The 20841-nt window shown below is 45.3% G+C and overlaps 1 protein-coding gene across 3 annotated transcripts in view; it reads left to right on the forward strand.

Annotated features, from left to right (window-relative positions):
• Positions 1 to 840: 840 nt before the first annotated feature.
• LOC118221257 (pre-B-cell leukemia transcription factor 1-like) overlaps positions 841 to 20841 on the forward strand; it is a 51300-nt gene continuing 31299 nt past the window's right edge. Inside the window, exons 1-2 of one of the 3 annotated variants that reach the window (XM_035406149.1) lie at positions 842 to 2430; positions 14453 to 14563. In XM_035406149.1, the coding sequence (XP_035262040.1) occupies positions 2246 to 2430; positions 14453 to 14563 (296 nt within the window). In that variant the 5' untranslated portion in view covers positions 842 to 2245. Of the gene's footprint in view, positions 2431 to 14452; positions 14564 to 20841 lie in introns of all 3 variants that reach the window. The other 2 variants (XM_035406148.1, XM_035406150.1) reach the window with 2 other exon arrangements.

A 20841-nucleotide genomic window follows, 5' to 3' on the forward strand; every position in this document is an offset into this window, starting at 1 on the left:
CCTATAAATATACTTTGAAAATCGTGTCAGTCGGTTGAGAGAACGCGTACCTTCATTTGACGAGTGACGTGAGGAATATTGGCGAATGACACCGAGGTCAATTAATGACAGGCGCGAGGTGGCAGTCGGTGTTCTGTGTAACGGCAGATATTCCAACTAGCGCACCTATGTAAATGTTTGTCATGGTAAATCACATTTTATTGCACGAATTGTTGCCGTTTCAACCTGTTTTATTTATTTATTTATTTATTTATTTATCAAAGTAGTGACAGCTAGCCAAAGGGTTATTTCACTTGTCTACATATGTGAACCCTATTGTAGGTGTTAAAAGTGTGAAAGCTACCATACTGAACCATTTTACCTGACAAAGATGAACTTGATCCTCTAAGTAGACACAGACGAGCCTTTGGAACACCATTTCTTCGGAGAGTGATAGAGCCGAAGCCAATCGATTTAAGCAAGTTCAAAATAGACCCCTGAGTTTTCCGTGAGAATTTAGAGTCATTTTTAGTTTTTAAACCTTAAGGGTCGCTCAGATACCATTGCAATTGTGTGACGTAAAACTTGAACCAGTAAAAGTCCAATTCGCCAAGATAAACTGCATGCACCCCTTCGCCCTCTCTTCGGTTAGTCAGGGGAAATTACCCACCCCATCAGGTCCACATTGTAGGTTTAATAACGAACCCGCACAAGCATCTGCGCGCGCTGGGTACGCTTGGGTAATTAAAAATTATGTTAATGACCCTGTAAAGACGCATCGTAAATCTGTCATTGAGATCCGCTCTCAGTGTCCACAGACGTTGAGCAAACTTGCAGAAGGAACCCTCGTCCCCTCTCTGGGGCACACACACTGGAAAACATTCCCGTCCCTCCCCGCGGTCCGAGATAGGAACGACATCTACCCTGTGGCCGATGACGTAGCGATGAGGACTGTGTGCGCGAGACCGCCGTCGCACTGGGAGTGGGGGAACGGGAGAAGGAGCGAGCGACGGGTAAACGAGAGAGAAACAACAGAAAGGGGAAAAGAGGAAAAAAACGAAGCAAGCTGACCAGCACAAGCGGGTTTGCCGTGGCTTGCTGGTCGGACTCAGTGGAGCGTTGTCTTTCTATATCGGGTCGTTTGCTTCCGTTCTCTTGTGTCTTATTTTTATCGTACTGATTCCAGTCCTCTGCACCCCGCTCTGGTGGGTTAATGCGTGGAGGAACAGGAGCCAACGACACGCTGGGGCTACTGCCGTGGACCCGTTTTAAATTACTTTGTTATTGTTAGCTTGCTAGCTGGCTACACATACTCGCAAGCAAAAAAAAACAAACAAAAAAACAACAACGGTGGAGTCTAGGGCCTGGTTTTAGTGTCAAAGAAAAGCATAGGGGGGCTAAAATAGCGAGAGTTTTAGCAAGCTATTATTTTAAACGCTGTTGGCGCATTTGTTAGAAATTCGATCAGGCTTCCCCCTAGCTTGCAAGTTTACAAGCTTAACATTTCTTGTTACAGCATAGTTTGAAGTAACGTTACATTTGCTGTAGTAGGTAGGCTACATTACCGTAAGGCATCCATTCAGTTCAGTTGTAGCTGACAAGTACACTGTTTTTAAATATATTGGTTAAGGTTAGCTAGTCTTCATACATGTAGTGAGCGTCTGATCACAGTGGTTCATTATAAAATAAAAAAATAAGCGTTCTCGTATTGGCTATTAGCCTATGTGACCATTTTATTTGTCAGTGAACGATGTATTGATGCCCGTTGTTTACATCTCAGCTTTTGAAAACAATGCACTCGTGTGACAAGCCACTTTGAACCACCGCGGTTTGGCTTCTGGATGTAGTAAAATTTACACTTGTCGTTGTTGTTTTCTTTGATTTTTGTTTGGTTTGTAATTTTTCCACGAGAGCCTCGGATTTCAGATTTCATCCATCCACAAAGACACGCGAGCGAGCCGCTTTGTACTCGCTGCCCGTTCAGCTAGCTAGCAAGCTAGTGCGTGTTTTCGCTGACATTATATCTTGGGGCAGATATTAATTGAAACAGTCTAACGTTTCCCTGTGGAGGTTTTGCGTGCAGGATTCCCCTCTAACTATCGAACCGACTCTTGGTTTTATTTTGTGGCGGGGGCCGAGGTGGGGGTTTTTATCATTCTTTTTTATTTTTATTTTTAGTATTCAATTTTATTTCTCCTACCCATTGTAGCTAGCTAATTGTTAAAACTCGGTTGCTCGCGAAGACGGCGAGGTTCTTCCTGAAACTATGGATGATCAGACCCGTATGATGACGGGTCTCGTCGGAATCGGCGGACTAACCCAAGCCGATGTGGGCGACCCAGATTCGGTTCGGAAACAGCAGTCTCTCGGCCAGCCCCAGCAAGACATTGGGGATATTCTTCAACAGATCATGGCTATTACGGACGAGAGCCTCGACGAAGCGCAGGCCAGGTAAGATTTCCCTTCAGTGAGTGGGGGCGGTGGGGGGTGGGATGAGCCAGACAATAAAAAGCCGCAATTGTCGTTCTCATTCCGTCTCCCTATGCCACTTAGCTACGATCCATATATGTGCTCTATGTATTCGTATGCAGCTAGGCATCCTATAACTTGCCAGTGGTGTGTTCTTGTATAACTGCACAATCAGCGCCTTCTTGCAGTGTAGGTTGCAAAAGTAGTCAGTGTAAATTGATATTTTCACGAGGGGATACGTTTGCTCAGACGCACTTAGTCTGGCATTTAAGGAATTTGGATAGCGTTGTGTGTTTTATTCAGCCACTGGCCTTGTCTAGCTTGCTCGTCTGGTAGAAAGCGGGGTGTCGTGCGTCTGTCCGTTCATTTCATTCTCAGTTATGCGTTTCCATTCGTACAGGCAAATAGCTACAGTTTGTGTTCCGTTCTAGGGTATATGAGATGTGCCGTGCACTGTAATTAAACTGTAACTCGCATCTGTCGGCTTGTTTCAGGTAAATATTACAAGGAAAGACGACTTTTTTAGGATTGTGTTCGGTGCGCGCGCAATTGTGGTGGTATCCCGAGTTCCAATGTGTCTGACAATGGTAATGTTCCTCACAATGAAACAAGTTCAAACTTAGAACGAGTTTTTATGTCTGTATGCACAAATGATCCCCTTTTCAGCGGTTACAAAGCCCATCTATACCTGTTTGAGAAGTCCCGAGGTGATGTACCCAAGTGTGAAATCTCCGAATTTCACAGTTGGGTGTGAAAGATAATTATTTTCTATTTAAATTTGAAAAGTGTTGGTGGTGGTGGTATGTAAGTAATTTAAGGAAAAAGTGTTTTAATTCCAGATAATTCTACTTGATCAACAGTTGAGGTATGGGACGAGCGCATGGGCAGTCGACAAGCTGGACAATTGATTTGGAAACGAAATGTATAATGAACTTCTTTTTTATTTATAATTTTCTTTTCCTTCTGTTGCATCACCAACTCAAGAACGTGTCAGTATGGACTCGGGACGTCCAGGCTGTTGCAAAATTGTGTTTGTGACTCAGTTGGAAGGTCTGCGAGTTTCTTAATTATATATAGAAAAAGTAATCGCTGGTGCTGTAGATTTCGCGCTAGGTTTCGCTGACATGGATTACAACCATTTGGTAGGTGCGTTGGCCAAACCGTTTGCTAAATGACTTTGACTGATGCGATATCTTGTCATTAGCTTAGGTAATTAGAGGGGGATTAATGCGAGCCGTTGGAACGGCGTGGGAGTTGCATTGATACGGAAATGTGGATTTGTTGCACGGTGTTTGTGTGGTGCGAAGTTGTATCCCTGCCAACGTTGTGGGAGGTGGGGGCACGTCTTCTGTTACTCTGGGCTTGACCTTAGTGGACTTAAATAGGCGCATAAGCAGCCTGTGGTATCAGAACTGGGAGTTTCACACATCAAAATATATTGATTATATATCAGCACAACTGGAGAACGAGAACCTCTTTTTTGGTTACTGTGTCAGGTGTTTTTCTTATATTATAATTAATCTTTTAATATTAAAGAAGACCAAAGTAGCAGTTCGTGTATTGGGTAAAGCATACGAAACAATAATAAACGACCTTATTACAATAGGCAGGTTTGGGTGTTTTGTATGTGCATCATTGGATTTCCTCTGTGCCATTTGGCCACCTGGTACACTTGATTAATTCACTCCTCCTCCAGCCCCCCCATCCCCCCCCCCCCCCCCTTTTTTTCCCCTGTCTCCCTGGTGATCATCCTTTTCATTGTGTGCAGGACACAATCAATTCTCCCATAATGTGTCCGCCAGCGCAGCTGGCTGCAAATCCAGTTTCTATTCATGAGACCCCCCCCCACCCCCACCCCCCCACTCACACTCTCCTCTCACACACAGACACACACACACACACTCTCTCTCACACACAGACACACTCTCTCTCTCTCTCGCAGACACACACACAGACACACACTCTCTCTCACACTCAATCACTCACTCTCTCTCTCTTGCACACACACAGACACTTCACATACACACACTCTCCCTCCCTCTCTCTCACACACACACACTTCACATACACAAACTCTCTCTCACCCACAGGCACTCCACATGCACACACACACTCTCTCACATGCACACTCTACACACACACACTCTCTCTCTCACACACACACATACTCCACATACACACATACTCTCACACACACATGCAGACACTCCACATGCACACACACAGTCTCTCTCTCACACACACACACAGACACTCCACATACACAAAAACTCTCTCTCTCACACACAGACACTCCACACACACACACACACACACACGGTCTCTCTCTCTCGCACACACGCACCCTCACTCACACAGAAAGAATACACACTCACACATTAGCCTGCTAAGGTCATGCAGGTCTACAAACAAAATAAAATTACATTTTAAATGTATTACTTTTTTTTTCAAACGTACTTCAAAAAACTTTGTACTGGACACGTGATTCAGTGACTGCGTTCGGAAAAGATCCCCCACTCAGCATACTCGGTGAAAATGAGGGCTGCAGTGTTCTGGCAGATTGCCTTCATCCAGGGAAAAAGTCTTATATGCTGACCGTAGACTTGTACACCCATTTCCCGCCAATGGAAAGTCATGGTCCTCTGACCTGGGTGTACCGTTTCAGTTCATTAATGTCCAGTCGGCCCGCATGGGCAGCGTAGCCGTTAGAGAACTGGGCCTGTGACTCACAGGTCGGGTTCCCCTTGAGAGCGCTGCTTGACCTGAAACGCTTTGCTGAAATTCCCAGCTCTATAAATCACGTATGACCGTAGCATGCATAAACATGTCTTCATTATTACTGTTTAGAATTCGATTGATTTGCTTTTTGTTCTTATCAATGTCTTGTGTGATGTATTTTGGGCTGACTTTTGTATGAAAATGTACTATAAATTAAGATTCTTCTTCTTTGTCATCTTTTTATTCTTTGTCAACTTCTTTGTCGTCTTCTTCTTCGTTGTCGTCTTTGTCTTCGTCTTTTTCACCGTCTTCATTTTCGTCTATATAATGGCTCGTGGTTCCCTCCAGTGGTGCACCTGGTTTAGGCACTTGTTCATAGTACAGTGACACTGTATTGGGTGCCACCATATTTGTAGTGCTGTACTGGCTGTGGCTATATTAGCTGTGCCCATATTGACTGTGGCTGTATTGGTTGGAGCTGTACTGGCTGTGACCGTATTGGTTGTGGCAGTATTGGTTGTATTGGCTGTGGCCATATTTGCTGTGGCTGTATTGGTCGTATTGGCTGTTGCCATATTGGCTGTATTCGTATTGGTTATGGCTGTACTGGCTGTGACTGTATTGGTTGTGGCCGTATTGGTGTTGATCATACTGGTTGTGACTGTGTTGGTGATATTGGCTGTGGCCGCATTCGCAGTGGCCATGCTGGTTGTGGTCGTATTGACTATAGCCATACTGGTTGTGGCCGTATTGGCTGTAGCCATACTGGTTGTGGCCGTATTGGCTATAGCCATACTGGTTGTGGCCGTATTGGCTGTAGCCATACTGGTTGTGATCGAATTGGCTGTAGCCATACTGGTTGTGGCCGTATTGGCTATAGTCATGCTGGTTGTGGTCGTGTTTGTTGGGGCTACCTGCAGGGTGAAGCCTAACTTGCCGTATTCATGTTCAGGATTTGGAGGCTTTGGGTTGGTGTGACATCAATCAACAGCAGCTCATCTGGCCTGTGTTCAAACAAGGCCAACATTGCCTAATGTTCAAATTTTTCTGTTGTTGCCACAAACATTAGCTGATGGTAGCCAACAGCCTGAAGAGATGGAACAGGAATGGCCACCAAGGAAAGTCTAATGTGCCCCAAGTCCGGAGTCATTAGGCTGTTATGACGCAGTTACAAAATTTGTTCCTAAACTAAACAAAAAACACCTGTCAGTGATCCATGCTGAAAACCGATTTCCTTCTCATTGTCATGTCCATCTCGATTTAGTCGATGATGTCATGAATCGAGTGTCCACCGGTAACCATTGCAAGGGGAATGTAGTTTACTGAGAGCGTTCTCCTAGCATGAAGGCGTGCCTGGTTGATCTGCTGCCTGCACAGACCTCTCACCTGGTTGCCATGGCGGCTTAGCGGGGAGGATCCCAGGGTGGAGGAGGTTCTGTTGGCTAAATTCCACACTTTTGGTGGAGGCTGCTTCCTGAAACGAGTGAAGGAAGTTGAGTGAGAGAAAACAACCATCTGTATTCACAGAGCTTCCCAACAGCAATTGAGATTTATACCAATATTCTGTCGCTTGTCCAGGTAGCTGTCTGCAGGCAGACCGTAAAAAAATGCAAGAACAGGCCACTCAGCCCTGTGGGACTCTATTTTCTCTAGCGACCGTCTTGTCAGGTCTGGACTTGAGCACCTAGAGGGTCTCTCTTAGTATAACATTACCTCACACAAGCTGTTTCGTGCATGTGTAGAAAAATACCTCCCGGCATGAGTAAGAAGTTCACCTTTAGCAAAATTTTCCACTCCTCTGTTCTGGACTGTACCAGAAATAGACAGCTAACTTTCGTGCTGAACTTTCAACTGTCGTAATCAGAAAGTCTCAATCTTAAAAGAAGCAAGTTTAACGCCTTGCACAAAGTCTTGCTATATTACTGAACGTTTGCCTCTCTGCTCTGACCGTGTGCTCCACAGCCAACCCCCCCCCCCCCCGCAGTTCTGCTGGACTTCTGTAGACTCGCCACAAATAGCCGCTGGCGTGTTGTGTTCATGAATGGCGGTTTTTTCCGTCGGCTTCCGCCAGTCCTTGCGAGCCTGTCTGCGGGAAACCGCACACCGGACCGGTTTCTTTTTTTTGTTGACCAGCCTGAAACCAAAATCTTGGCTTAGAGGTGTTGTTTAGACAGGTGACTTGATGTGACCCAAATCAGATTTTTTCCCCCAGATATCCAATACATATCTGTTCTTTTCCTAGAAGTGTAGATGTCAAATAATGAAAAGCTATCAAAATATTTTTAGTTCTTATTTGGACCACATTATTAAGTGGTCCTAAATCCCATGCGTATCTGTTACCTGACCGTGCGATTTGAGTCTGACTGGGTTAAATCTTTTACTTATTTATGTTTGCCCTCTCATGTTTGTCTTGTGCTGTGTTGACTTAAGAAATGGAAATAAAAGAATCAGTACAGCTTGTCTAAACACACAAATCCAGTCTTTCCACTTGGTCCCCATAGTCTGTTATCTGTAAAGGCTGTATTCTAGTGTGTGAGTAGGTCCCATGGTCTGGTATCTTTTAAGGCTCTGTTCCAGTGTGTTAAGGCTCTGTTCCAGTGTGTGGATGGGCCCCACGGTCTGGTATCTGTTAAGGCTCTGTTCCTTCGTGTGGATGGGCCCCATGGTCTGGTATCTGCTAAGGCACTGTCCCAGTGTGTGGATGGGCCCCATGGTCTGGTATCTGTTAAGGCACTGTCCCAGTGTGTGGATGGGCCCCATGGTCTGGTATCTGTTAAGGCTCTGTTCCAGAGTGTGTTTGGGCTCCACAATATGGACAGTTGCCCAAATAAATTGACTTTGAAAAGCCAATCCAGTTTGAGCGTTGAAGCCTGCTGTCTCAGTACAGCTGTAGGCTATTTCAAGAACCATTGTGGAGTCTCCTAATTGCATTTCCTGACGAGATCCTGTACCTCTGATTGAACTAGGGACCATAGTGTTGTTTCATAGTTCGGGAACTGCGCTTAAAACTAAAAGGATCAGGGGTAAGATGAGTTTGCCCAACATCTGTGGATCTGCTTTGCTAATAAACCAATAATCAGCTGCTATTGTCGCCTGTTGGTGACAGTAATTCAAGCCAACACAGCCATCGACCAATACCATTATGCTGGACACAACTGCCTGGAGCCAATCAGATTGCAGGGATACTCACCAACTTCCCTTTTTAGTTTTCCCCCTCTGGATGGGTCTGGGGGTGAGACTGAGCCAGAGGTCGCAGGTGCAGTTCCCAGGTGGGTAATGGCAATGGTGGTTTTGGAGCAGGGCATGAAACTAACCTTTTCACCCACTGGCCAAAGTGGCTTTTGGATCCTCAAAAATTGCCAGCCATTTTCAACATTTTACCAGCCACATGACCTTTTACAATAGAACAAAGTGGCTTCTAGAGAAAAGAATCTTATCAGCCACAATCCAAATTTGACCAGCATTTGGCTGGTAGCAGGTGTTAATTTCGCACCCTGTTCGGGCGGAAGCTGCTGAACCTGGCTTGCCCCTCTGTGGGAACGGAGGTGCGGGAGCTTCTGCCGGTCGCCCCGGCGACGCGCGGAGCAGATTAATAATGGAAGGGCTATAACGCGGTGCCGTATTACCAGCCCTTCTACTCCCCTCCTCCGTTAGTCATGTGACCCCGGGCCCCCTCCTGGAGGGTTCCTATGCCGACCGGCTCCAGTATTCTGTGAATGCCTGGAGCTCTTTCTCCACACTCTCAGGTTTCTGTCATTACGTAACGTTACAGGCGTTTAGCACTCGCTCTTATACAACTTTTAGCATTTTTACATAGCATCCATTTATACAGCTGGATGTAGGCCTATTACTGAAGCAGTGCAGATTAAGTACTTTGCTCAAGGGTACAATGGCTGTGCCCTACCTGGGAATCAAACCTGCAACCTGCAAGCCCAGTTCCTTGCCTACACTGCCACCCCTTGGTCTCGCCAGTGTCTTAAAAGCGCCCTTTTAACTGAGCTGGCGCAGCTCTCTGGCTGATCATTATTTGAATTCTTTTTAAATTTGCTGTACTGGTCTCTTTAATATCAGTTCACATTTGTGTTGCTCGAAGAAAGATAGTTGATCATAGTCTTGGGAAAAAAATGGACCGTTTGCAGAAACGTAAGCCCGGCTGTTGAGTCAGCTTTTAAACTGAGAGCTTGCAAGATTTGAATTTGTTGATTGCATTTAGTACACAGATCAACATTTTTCAAAATGTCCGGTGTCTTTTGTTTCGTTGTCAGAACTGTCATTTTAACCGCATTTGGTAACAAACTGATTTTGTCAGTTGGGGTTTTTTTTTTTTTTTTGAAAAATGGCAAATGGGCATATTTTGCCTGACATCAGCCTCTAAGCAAGCAACTTGAACACGACTGAACCACACTGGGTCTGTAGTTCTGGAAAGTGAATACTTTTCAGCTAATGATGGTTGAAGAATTGAACATGTGCTGCAAGCATATGTTTTTTATCTTTATTTTTGTGACATTCTAAAACATGTAGGAAGTTCTGAGCAACCACCACAAGACATTACTGACATCCTGTTTCTGATTATGATTATGGCTGATTTTGATTTAAGCAGCTGCTGAGTACATTGTCAAGATGTGCAGAGGTAAATGCTTTCCTTGGTTATTTGTTTGTCATGAATGTATTATGGGCTGGATTCTGGAGTCTGGTTCACAATCTCTTAAGGTGGTGCCTGTGGTCAGGTTTTTGAGTTCTCAGTCAGTGGTTTGAACACACATTCGGTGGGTTTCATTCAAATTGGAACGAACTGTGAGTCTCCATTCTCTGGAAAGGGGGAGGAGTTGTGGATCAGTTCAAATAAGGTTTGTAGTTATTTCTCATCCTACAATATATTACAGGTTATCAGAAACTGCTATTATGAATGTTATTATACTCAGTTCTCTATAAAGCAGTTAGAATATAAAACATCAGAATTAATTTAAAAAAATGTCATTATAAAAAGCACACTCACTTTATAGTGGGGTCACTATAATTTTAAATCTGACAGATTAAGGGTGAGTTCTTTATGACAAGCTGGTTTGCTTTATTAATTGCTTAACTTAGCCTGTGTATTGTTTACATTTACTGCTATTACTTGTACTACTGCTACTACTTACAACAACATTGCTGATGATGATGACAATAATAATAATAATAACAATAATAATAATACACGGTGCTATATGTTCAAAAGCCCCTCTAATTTTTTATTTGTGTATTTTTTGCCCCCTGGTGACCTGGAGAGGGTATCAGTACAAAACCATGGGATGGAATGAAGAACTGCATACGACCAGTAAATCATAGTATCGTGTTCACAATTTATTCATTTAGTTATTCATTCGTTGCTGTCCTCCTGAAAGGTACCTCTCAGTTGTGCATTTGCTCAGATACAGCGAGTGTTAAAAAGTCTATGTAAAGAACACCCAGTGAACAGCGTCTTCGTCTGGGCCCCTCAGTCCCCACAGGCTATGGTGGGGTGCGGTCAGGTCTGCTTGCTTCTGGGGCTTCTGACCGCTTCCTGTCCCCAAGATGGCTCAGAAAGCAGCTTCACTTTGGGGAGTTTTTTTGGCTGGACCGCAACAGCGGGGTGGACGTGGTGTTGAACGTGTTAACGGACACTGTTGAGGATATGAAGTGAGAGGAGCGGCGTTCTGAAAGGTCGGGACTCACTCCGGAGGTCTCCCACACTGGGCTGGCGGTGCTTGTGCGTGAGAGGGTGCAGCGGGACGGCTCGTTTCGTTTACACTCATCTTCTCTGAGCGAGACTGACCGTGGTGCTCGCTGGTCGCGGCGCTAGCTCGTCGTGCCGTTCACTGGCTGATATTGCGCTGATGAGGTGGCACTCAAGGCTCAATGCTAGCAGGATGCCCGCTGGGCTGTATCCTGTAGCAGTAGCCAATCGGTGCAGATTTAGGCTGCTCTTCTTTTGGTTGGTGTCTATCCGCTTCTCCGTACTGGTTGCATTACGTTAGATTATAGGCAATTAGACAGTGTTGCGGCTTAGTATAATTGATAGTTGAAATTAAATTAAGGTGATGAGTATAAAAGTTAAAAGACATGTTTCCGAATATTACAGAAAATGCTAGGCCTATGTATTTGTGATGCATTTATAGTCTTTTATTTCGAATGATGCGAATGTGGAAATTTTGTTCTCCAATGATATTACATGTACGCACTGACACTAGAGAAAAACTTTTTTTTTGTTTCTACATTTTGTCAATATAAATGCAGCCATTTTTCAGTAAGGACTTAGTTTAACATGCACATTCGTCATCCAGGTCATTATTCCGAGCTGCCAGTACATTTCAGACCATGCTCTTATCCTGAGCGACTTGCGCAGCTTTATGGACACAGCTGGATATAGGGTAAACGTCCCTATTAAGCCCACGTACCATATAAGCCCACTTGCAACTTCTGAGTTAAATAAAAAAAAACTACATCATCATTTTTTGCTGTGTGATGTTTTTTCGAATGAAGCTGCTTGTTACGTAAATGACACTTTTTATTGTAAGTCAATCACATTTGTCGATATTGAGTTATCGAAGCATATGTGTGGCATGTGCCTGCTGATCCCAGAAGAAGTTGCAAAAAAACTTAGGTGATTTTGGTACCCTCAGAAAATAACATTTTTTGTATATTTCTACTCCTGTTTTTGGAAAGTACTCACTTGTTATCAAAATTTAAGAGATTAGTGTTTTGAATGAGACATATGTTAGAATATTACCTGAATTAGAAATATAGTGTCTTTTGAAATCAAAATATGAGTTTTAGCACACTAGCAAACAGACCACATGCTGCATCAATACAGTAGCTACATAGTATGGTTCATTGCAATGACATAAAGCATGATAAGCATGTATAGTTTATATTTTTGTATGCAGTTTATATTATTATACTGTTAAATAGACAATAAATGTGTATGTTTATCTTTATTTATTTTTTAATTAACATTTTTACCTGGTGGGCTTAAAGGGGACTCTAGCAAAAAAATCACACTGACTGAGGTGGATGTAAATGAGTATAGCTAATTACTTCTCTACATGATCAATTTAAACTTTTCATATTATGTTAGTGCACCACATATAGATTTATTTCATACAGTTGTTTTTTTAATGTCATGTGAGTAGAATCAAATATTCAGTCTTTAACCATAAATTCACTGATGTTCCCTTTAAGCCCACCTGTTCCCATTAAGCCCACTTTACTGTGTTTCAATGGGGATTTTCTCCCTTTTGACCTCTGAACCATTTTCCTCCCTAATTTTGACCTCACCTGATGAATCAGCTCCATAATTCAGATAATTAATACCCATATTTAAATATCAGTGATATTGCATAGGTCAATTCATTCTGGATAGGCCTGTGTTCTATCTTAACATTAGCAATAATTTTTTAATCTTTACTTTTCAGATGAGTTTTAGTTTAAGATGACTAAAACACGAAAGAACTACAGTTAATGCCCACGCATGATAGAAGCGCAAGTTCATCCTCTGCAAAGCAGGGCTGTAGGGACCTGGACCATTCTATTTGCGCAATCATGAGGTCATTGAAAATCTACAAAAATAAGATGAAAGCCATGAACGACTTTCTAGCGTAAGACTAAGACAACCACAACGTGGGCAAAAGATTGAAACAAACAAATAAAATAAAGCTTAGACCACCCTATAACCTGTTATGTTACACTACTAAGATGGAGCATGGAGCAAATAATAGCCTTACTAAAACGATACAATCACCTCAAAGAGCATAGGCCTACGTTTAGTCTAGGAGAAAGTAGAAATTGCAGAAATGTTGACATCTTTCTTGTTTATTTTGTTTAAGTTATAGGCTAATGATACATGAGCTTCAATATGTTATGACTGATGTCTCCTCATAATGAACTGTATGTTTTAATGTTACTCCACAATGAACTGAATGGTTTTAAAATGTGTTTTTACAATGTTCAAACTACTATCCTAAATCTGTTTAACATTTAAAAATGTATTGTTTAATTGTAAATCATGAAAGTGACTCATTTACTATCCTTAGAACATTAGTATTGAACTTGAAATTGTTTTTCATTCAGTCAGTCGGTCTTCAGAAATCTTCATAAAAACACCTGCACTTTCAACCAGCTGACTGAACCAGAAATTATGACCAATTTCAAATGCCAACAGCACAACATAGGATAGAGATACAGACAAAATGACAACACATATTGAAAGATGAAGTATTGAAGAGTAATATCCACTATAGTTTTGATTTTGTTCGTAAATATTTTTTTGGCTACATTCCAAAGAAGACATGTTGTAAGTTTAACTTTTTCCGTGTTGACAACACAGCAAAAAGGCTGGTCATGCCTATTTCAAATGCCATTTACAGGCCATAGGATAGGAGTGGAGACAAAATGAAAATAGCTATTGAGAGCTAAGAGATTACAGATTTGAATAGAACAAGTTTGTATTGTTAGGATTTTTTAAATATATATTTATTTATCAACAAATCATGAAGTGGGCTTATTTGGAACACCCATGGGCTTAAAGGGTACGTTAGGTACCCATTAAGCCCATGCCAGACTTTTGACATATTTTGACAAATTAAACAATAAAAACATTAGAAATTGGTATAAATGAATTATTGACACTTCAAATGAGAGATTAGACTTTCATTATAACTAAAATGTTCTCACTTAAATTGGGGCAGTATACATGAAAAATGTCTGAAAAGCGGATTTGGTGGGCTTAATAGGGACGTTTACCCAGTTCAGGTTCAGTCAAGGGCACAATGGAATTGAACCTGCAACCCTAAGCTCCCTAACCACGATGCTACACTGCTGTCTTTATTACCACCCATGGCACCATACTAAACGGAGGAGTGGCAGGGGTGGAGGCTTTTTGACACACGTGTGGTCCACCAGCGGACCCTGTCCCAGTAACGCTAATGGTTTGGCTTGTATGAATGTATTGTGTTTGCATCTTAGCGTGCTGAATGGTGATTGGCTGATTCTCCAATTGGTTGATAAATATGCGATGTGTCTTTAAGAGCTGGCAGTGTGTTGTGCTCCTCAGGTGAAAAGTAGGGAAGCTTTGGGGGGCTGCACCTGATGTGGGGGGGGGGGGGGGGGGGGGGGGGGCGGTGCTGCGAGAGCAAAATGCCATTCATGCTGAGGGGGGGCGGGGTTTGGAGTGTAAGGGAGGGTGTCATGTTGCACGCCGAGGGTGATGGCGGTACGTGTGTGTGTGTGTCCGCCCTCACCCACTGGCCCTCTCACCCTGTGTGTTCAGATGCTGGCCAGAGGAGGCGCCGGCACGCTGGGCCGGAGCTGACGAGCCTGCAGAGGGAGGGGGCGCAGGGGGGGGCTCAGAGGGGGCCCTGCCGCTCAACTTCCAGTACAGGTCAGTAAGGGACAGCATGAAGCCCCCTCCCTCACCCACCCTCCACCCCCCATCCCATCACTCACCTCCTGCTGCAGTCATTACTCAGACTGGGCCCCCCCCCCGCCCAGCTGCTCATTGCATTCGCCTGATTGGCCCGACTGCTCATTGCATTCACCTGATTGGCCCGGCTGCTCATTGCATTCACCTGATTGGCCCGGCTGCTTATTGCATTTGCCTGATTGGCCCGGCTGCTCATCACATTCACCTGATTGGCCCGGCTGCTCATCACATTCACCTGATTGGCCCGGCTGCTCATCACATTCACCTGATTGGCCCAGCTGCTCATCGCATTCACCTGATTGCCTCAGCTGATCATCGCATTCGCCTGATTGGCCCAGCTATTCATCGCATTCGCCTGAATGGCCGGCTGTTCATTGCATTCACTTGATTGGCCCGGGTGGTCATCGCATTCTCAAGATTGGCTTGGCTGCTCAGTGCATTCACCTGATTGACTCTGCTTGTCATTGCATTCGCCTGATTGGCCCAGATATTCACTGCATTCACCTGATTGGCCCGGCTGTTTATTGCATTCTCATGATTGGCCCGGCTGCTCATCGCATTCACCTGTTTGGCCCGGCCAGTCATCGCATTCACCTGTTTGGCCCGGCCAGTCATCGCATTCGCCTGATTGGCCCAGCTGCTTAACACATTCACCTGATTGACTTGGCTGGTCATCGCATTTGCCTGATTGGCCTGGCTATTCATCGCATTTACCTGATTGACCTGGCTGGTCATTACATTCACCTGCTTGGCTCTTAGCCTGCAGCTTCACACCCAATTGGCTCTTAGCCTGCGGGTTCGCACTCTATTGGCTCTTAGCCTGCGGGTTCGCATTCTATTGGCTCTTAGCCTGCGGGTTCGCACTCTATTGGCTCTTAGCCTGCGGGTTCGTACTCTTTTGGCTCTTAGCCTGCGGGTTCGCATTCTATTGGCTCTTAGCCTGCAGGTTCGCATTCTATTGGCTCTTAGCCTGCGGGTTCGCACTCTATTGGCTCTTAGCCTGCGGGTTCGCACTCTATTGGCTCTTAGCCTGCGGGTTCGCATTCTATTGGCTCTTAGCCTGCGGGTTCGCACTCTATTGGCTCTTAGCCTGCGGGTTCGCACTGTATTGGCTCTTAGCCTGCGGGTTCGCACTCTATTGGCTCTTAGCCTGCGGCTTCGCACACAATTGGCTCTTAGCCTGCGTCTTTGTACCCGATTGGCTCTTAGCCTGCGGGTTCGCACTCTATTGGCTCTTAGCCTGCGGGTTCGCACTCTATTGGCTCTTAGCCTGTGGCTTCGCACTCTATTGGCTCTTAGCCTGTGGCTTCGCACACAATTGGCTCTTAGACTTTGCACCTTTCCTGGGGTTTTATTCTTCCTCTTGTTTTTATACTCAGGTATAAAAACAAAAAAGGTTTGGCGATTTGACCGGACAGAGAATCTTTGTGTGATTGTGCGATTTCATACGTGTGCATGTGCGGGCGAGCGCACGCTCACATATAATTGTGTGTTCGAAGATCAGTTCGTACTTGCTAGCTCACACTAGCATGTAGCCTCAGCATAGCGATGTTCCGGCTTGAAATCCCTGGTTAGAACTGAGCCAGTTCCGCTGAGCTATTTGTGTGGAGAAGACGAAATGAATTGGGCTTGGAGTCTGGCCAGGGTGGACCATGCTGGGCCCAGTACTGGAGCTGGTTGCATTAAAATCAGCTGTGCTCTTATTACGGTAAAGGCTGTCTGACCTGATACGTGTGGTTTGCGAGACCAAAGAATGAGTCATTGTGTTCTTTCACCCTCTGCTTCTCCCTCTCATCCATCCCCTCCCTCCATTCTTCCCTTCCTTCCTTAATGAATCTCTCTCTTGCTCCATGTCTACTCCGGACAGGATTATGTTTTTGTTTTCTTTCAGTTGCGCAGCAGTTTATGAGCGCGTCACCTCTGTGTTGCACAAAGAGCACTTTCATTTCTCTGCTGCATCGTCTCCTCCGGATGACTGCTTAAAAATGAGGCCCTGGCTCGGAGCGGCTCTTTTACGGTTCAGGGGTCACCTGTGGGGAAGAGCAGGGGTGCTTAACCCCGGTGCTGCTGGCCAAATTCACAGTCGGGCCCCAGCCGTTTCCCCGGGGCGGCTGACTCACTGTGACCCCTCGTCCTTTCCCCGTCCGTCCCCCGACATTTCATCCACATTTTGGTTGGTTAGGTTCTCAATGCGAGGGTGGGCATGGGCGGCATGGGGGGCTGGGGGGTTCACAGAGAGAGAACAGGACATGTGCAGTTAGAGCTTAAAGAAGAAGTCTGTTAGAAACCATAAAGAAAATAGTATCCAAGCAGAACCAAAATTGTATAGAGGTGGGGGAAGGGGGGTTTGGGGGGCTTGAAAAATTTCCTCTTACCAAAGATGGGGCCTGATAGGAAACGTTTGGCAGCTGCTGAGTTAAGATCACAGAAGTGCACTCTGGTCAGTCCCTAACCCCACTATGCATCCTGATCAGCTGGTTAAATGAATAACTTTCGCTCGTTTGCCCTTGGGATGGAGGAGACTTGTGGACCTCACCGATGGAGAGGTTACCGCGAGCGAGAACTTTAGCGTGCGGCGGTGTGTGCGAGTGTGCGGCGGTGTGTGCGAGTGTGTGGGCGGTGTGTGCGAGTGTGTGGCCGGTGTGTGTGAGTGTGTGGCCGGTGTGTGCGAGTGTGTGGCCGGTGTGTGTGTGGTGTGTGGGCAGTGTGTGCATGGGTGGTGTGTGCGAGTGTGTGGCCGGTGTGTGTGAGTGTGTGGGTGGTGTGTGTGAGCGTGTGGGCGGTGTGTGCGAGTGTGTGGCCGGTGTGTGTGAGTGTGTGGGTGGTGTGTGTGAGCGTGTGGGCGGTGTGTGTGTGTGTGTGGGTGGTGTGTGTGAGCGTGTGGGCGGTGTGTGCGAGTGTGTGGCCGGTGTGTGTGAGTGTGTGGCCGGTGTGCGTGAGTGTGTGGCCGGTGTGTGTGAGCGTGTGGGTGGTGTGTGTGAGTGTGTGGGCGTTGTGTGCGAGCGTGTGGCCGGTGTGTGTGAGCGTGTGGCCGGTGTGTGTGAATGTGTGGGCGGTGTGTGTGAGCGTGTGGCCAGTGTGTGGGCGGTGTGTGCGAGTGTGTGGCCGGTGTGTGTGAGTGTGTGGGCGGTGTGTGCGAGCGTGTGGGTGGTGTGTGCGAGTGTGTGGCTGGTGTGTGTGTGGTGTGTGGGTGGTGTGTGCGAGTGTGTGGCCGGTGTGTGTGAGCGTGTGGCCGGTGTGTGTGAGTGTGTGGGCGGTGTGTGCGAGTGTGTGGCCGGTGTGTGTGAGTGTGTGGCCGGTGTGCGTGAGTGTGTGGCCGGTGTGTGTGTGTGAGTGTGTGGGTGGTGTGTGCGAGCGTGTGGGTGGTGTGTGCGAGTGTGTGGCCGGTGTGTGTGTGGTGTGTGGGCGGTGTGTGCAGGCAGTCTGTGCGGGCAGTCTGAACGTGTGTGTGGGCAGTGTGTCAGTGGTGTGTGTGCGAATGTGTGAGCAGTGTGTGTGCGAGCGTGTGGTCGGTGTGTGAGCGGTGTGTGTTCGAGTGTGTGAATGAAAAGAACACACACCTGGATTGTGGAGGCGCAGGCTGACTGAACGTATGCTGAAAGAAGAGAGACTACCGACCTTTCCAGCTTCGATGCTGAGAATATCTTTATCGTTTAAAATCAGACCAGCGTTTCGGCAAACAGGTGCCTTTGTAAGGGTATCCTGATTATCGCCTGAACAGGGACTCGAACCCTGGACTCTCCCGCTGGAAGCCTGTGCTTGTGCTCACTGAAAGTCTCCCCACAGAGAGCTTGCTGAGTGTGAGAAATTCAGTCACTGTTAGCGCAAAGCAAGTGGAGGCATCCTTTTCTTAACCCCACCGACAATTCCCCATCGGTGATGGAAGCCTGGAACTGAAGGTACTGACATGATTCACATCCAGAAACACCCCCCCCCCCCCAATTTTAATTGGATTCATTTCAAAAGGGTGAAATTACTCCCAAAAAAAGTTCCGTCTAATTAAATTTATGTGCTGCAATGCACAAATAATCAGGAAATCTTTCAATTCTGTCGGTAAGTGTCTTCACTTTGATTTTTATTTTTATTTTTTTAAGTTTTGTTTAGTTTTTTTGGCAGAGGTTCAGACCAGATCCTCTTTACCTTTCTGTCTGACCCTCATATCTTTCGGTCTGCGTTATGACCAGCTCTTATTGGAAGGAAAACGTCCGTGGTGCCCAGTTTCCACAAAGATATACGCCGTCTCTATGCCAGTGTTGTTTAATGGCGTCCTTACTCTTGTCCTGACACATAGCATTCTACCCACCGTGAAGATGCACACTGTTTCGACCTGTCAGAATATTTTGTCCCTTGAAGGGTGAACAGCGCAAGTCGTCTAATAACATTTATATTTAATATGGTTGCCGAAACTATGCTGTGCAATTATTATTTTTTTAAATTTTATTTTATAGTGACTGTCCTGTGTTTAAATTATGGGCTTAGCACTAAGGCTGCATTCAGACCAGATCAGGCAATGCGGGAAATACGGCAGTCTTCCCATTCATTTGAATGGGGGTCGTGCGTTTAGGCTGCGGCAGTGGGGACCGCATGGGGTGCAGAAAAAAACGCAGCTGCCGAGCGGGAAGAAGTAGAACCAGAATCAACTTTTGCCATAACGCAACCCACGCGTCACGCTGCGGTGGCCAATCCCGTGAGCCGGCGATCAGAGTGAAAGACGCCCACAGGGAGAAGAGCCTTGTTTAAATTACCATGGGGTTAAAGTTCACAGCATGACGTCACACAAATGGGCCATGTAGTGACACGCCCACACCTCCACACAACCCTGCGGGAAGGTGCCGCATTGCCTGATCTGGTCTGCATGCAGCCTAAAGGTCTTTGCCCAAATTTTGGGCCCTCTGTGAAGACATTTCCAGTACCCACCTGGATCAGACGTATTTTTAGAGGCCGGTAAAATATGGAAACACGCTTGTGTATCCCTGAGAATTTTCAACAAGACGTGAACATATGAAGGGAAAATCTTTAGACCTGAATATTGATCAATGTAGGAGTTTCTCTTAAAACTGCCAGCAACCTGCTGGAATTTTACTGACTTACTGATGCACTAATAGTGACTTTCACACACTTAATACCCACTTTCACACACTTAATACCCACTCTCACACTCTAATACCCACTCTCACACTCTAATACCCACAATCACACACTAATACCCACTTTCACACACTTAATACCCACTCTCACACTCTAATACCCACTCACACACTCTAATACCCGCAATCACACACTAATACCCACTTTCACACACTTAATACCCACTCTCATATCCACTATGAAACACTAATACCCACTTTCACACACTAATACTCTCTATCATACACAAATACCCAATATGTATATATATATATATATATATATATATACACACCCAATATATACATATATATCCACATAAATATCCACTATCAAACACTAATACCCACTTTTAGAATCAGAATCAGAATTTTATGCACTTTCTCACACAATATCATACACTAATACCCACTCTCACATACTAATATCCACTATCATACACTTAATACCCACTTTCACACACTAATACCCACTCTCACAATCTAATATCCTCTATCACACACTAATACCCATTATCATCCACTCTTACCCACCATCACTCACTAATACCCACTATCACCCACTCCCTCCTGGTTTCCTTTACTGTCGCCCACCGCCACTCATAATCAGACTTGTGCAAACACCTGCATGATTAATGCCTTCTTATCGATTAGCAGAGTAGCGCTGAGGTAATCATGGGAGTTTTTGTGTATTCTTTGTGCTTCTATGAAGGGCCACTTCATTGGTGGGTTTCATAGGGTTAGGGCCTCAGGGGTAGTGTAACTTATACAGTTAGCTGACATTGAAAGGACAAGGGAATCTAGAAGCTACATACTCCGGTAACTTGTGGTGTGATTTAAAAATTTAAAAAAAAATTACTTCATGAATTAGAGTGCCCTCCATATGGAGCAGGATGTAGTACAGGCCTAAGAGAGTGTAACCGGGGACGATGCTGAGTACCTAGTGATCTCTATGGGTCACAGACTTCAAGCAGTCATTGCATGCAAAGGATATGGGACTAAACCTGACTCCTTTCATTTACATAGCACTAATATATCCCAAACATTATGGTGCCTTGTATAAAAAGTTCTGTAATTTCTACATGGTGAAACCAAACTGTATAATGAGGT

This window comes from Anguilla anguilla, chromosome 2, assembly GCF_013347855.1.
Source record: "Anguilla anguilla isolate fAngAng1 chromosome 2, fAngAng1.pri, whole genome shotgun sequence".
In the NCBI taxonomy this organism is placed as follows: domain Eukaryota; kingdom Metazoa; phylum Chordata; class Actinopteri; order Anguilliformes; family Anguillidae; genus Anguilla; species Anguilla anguilla.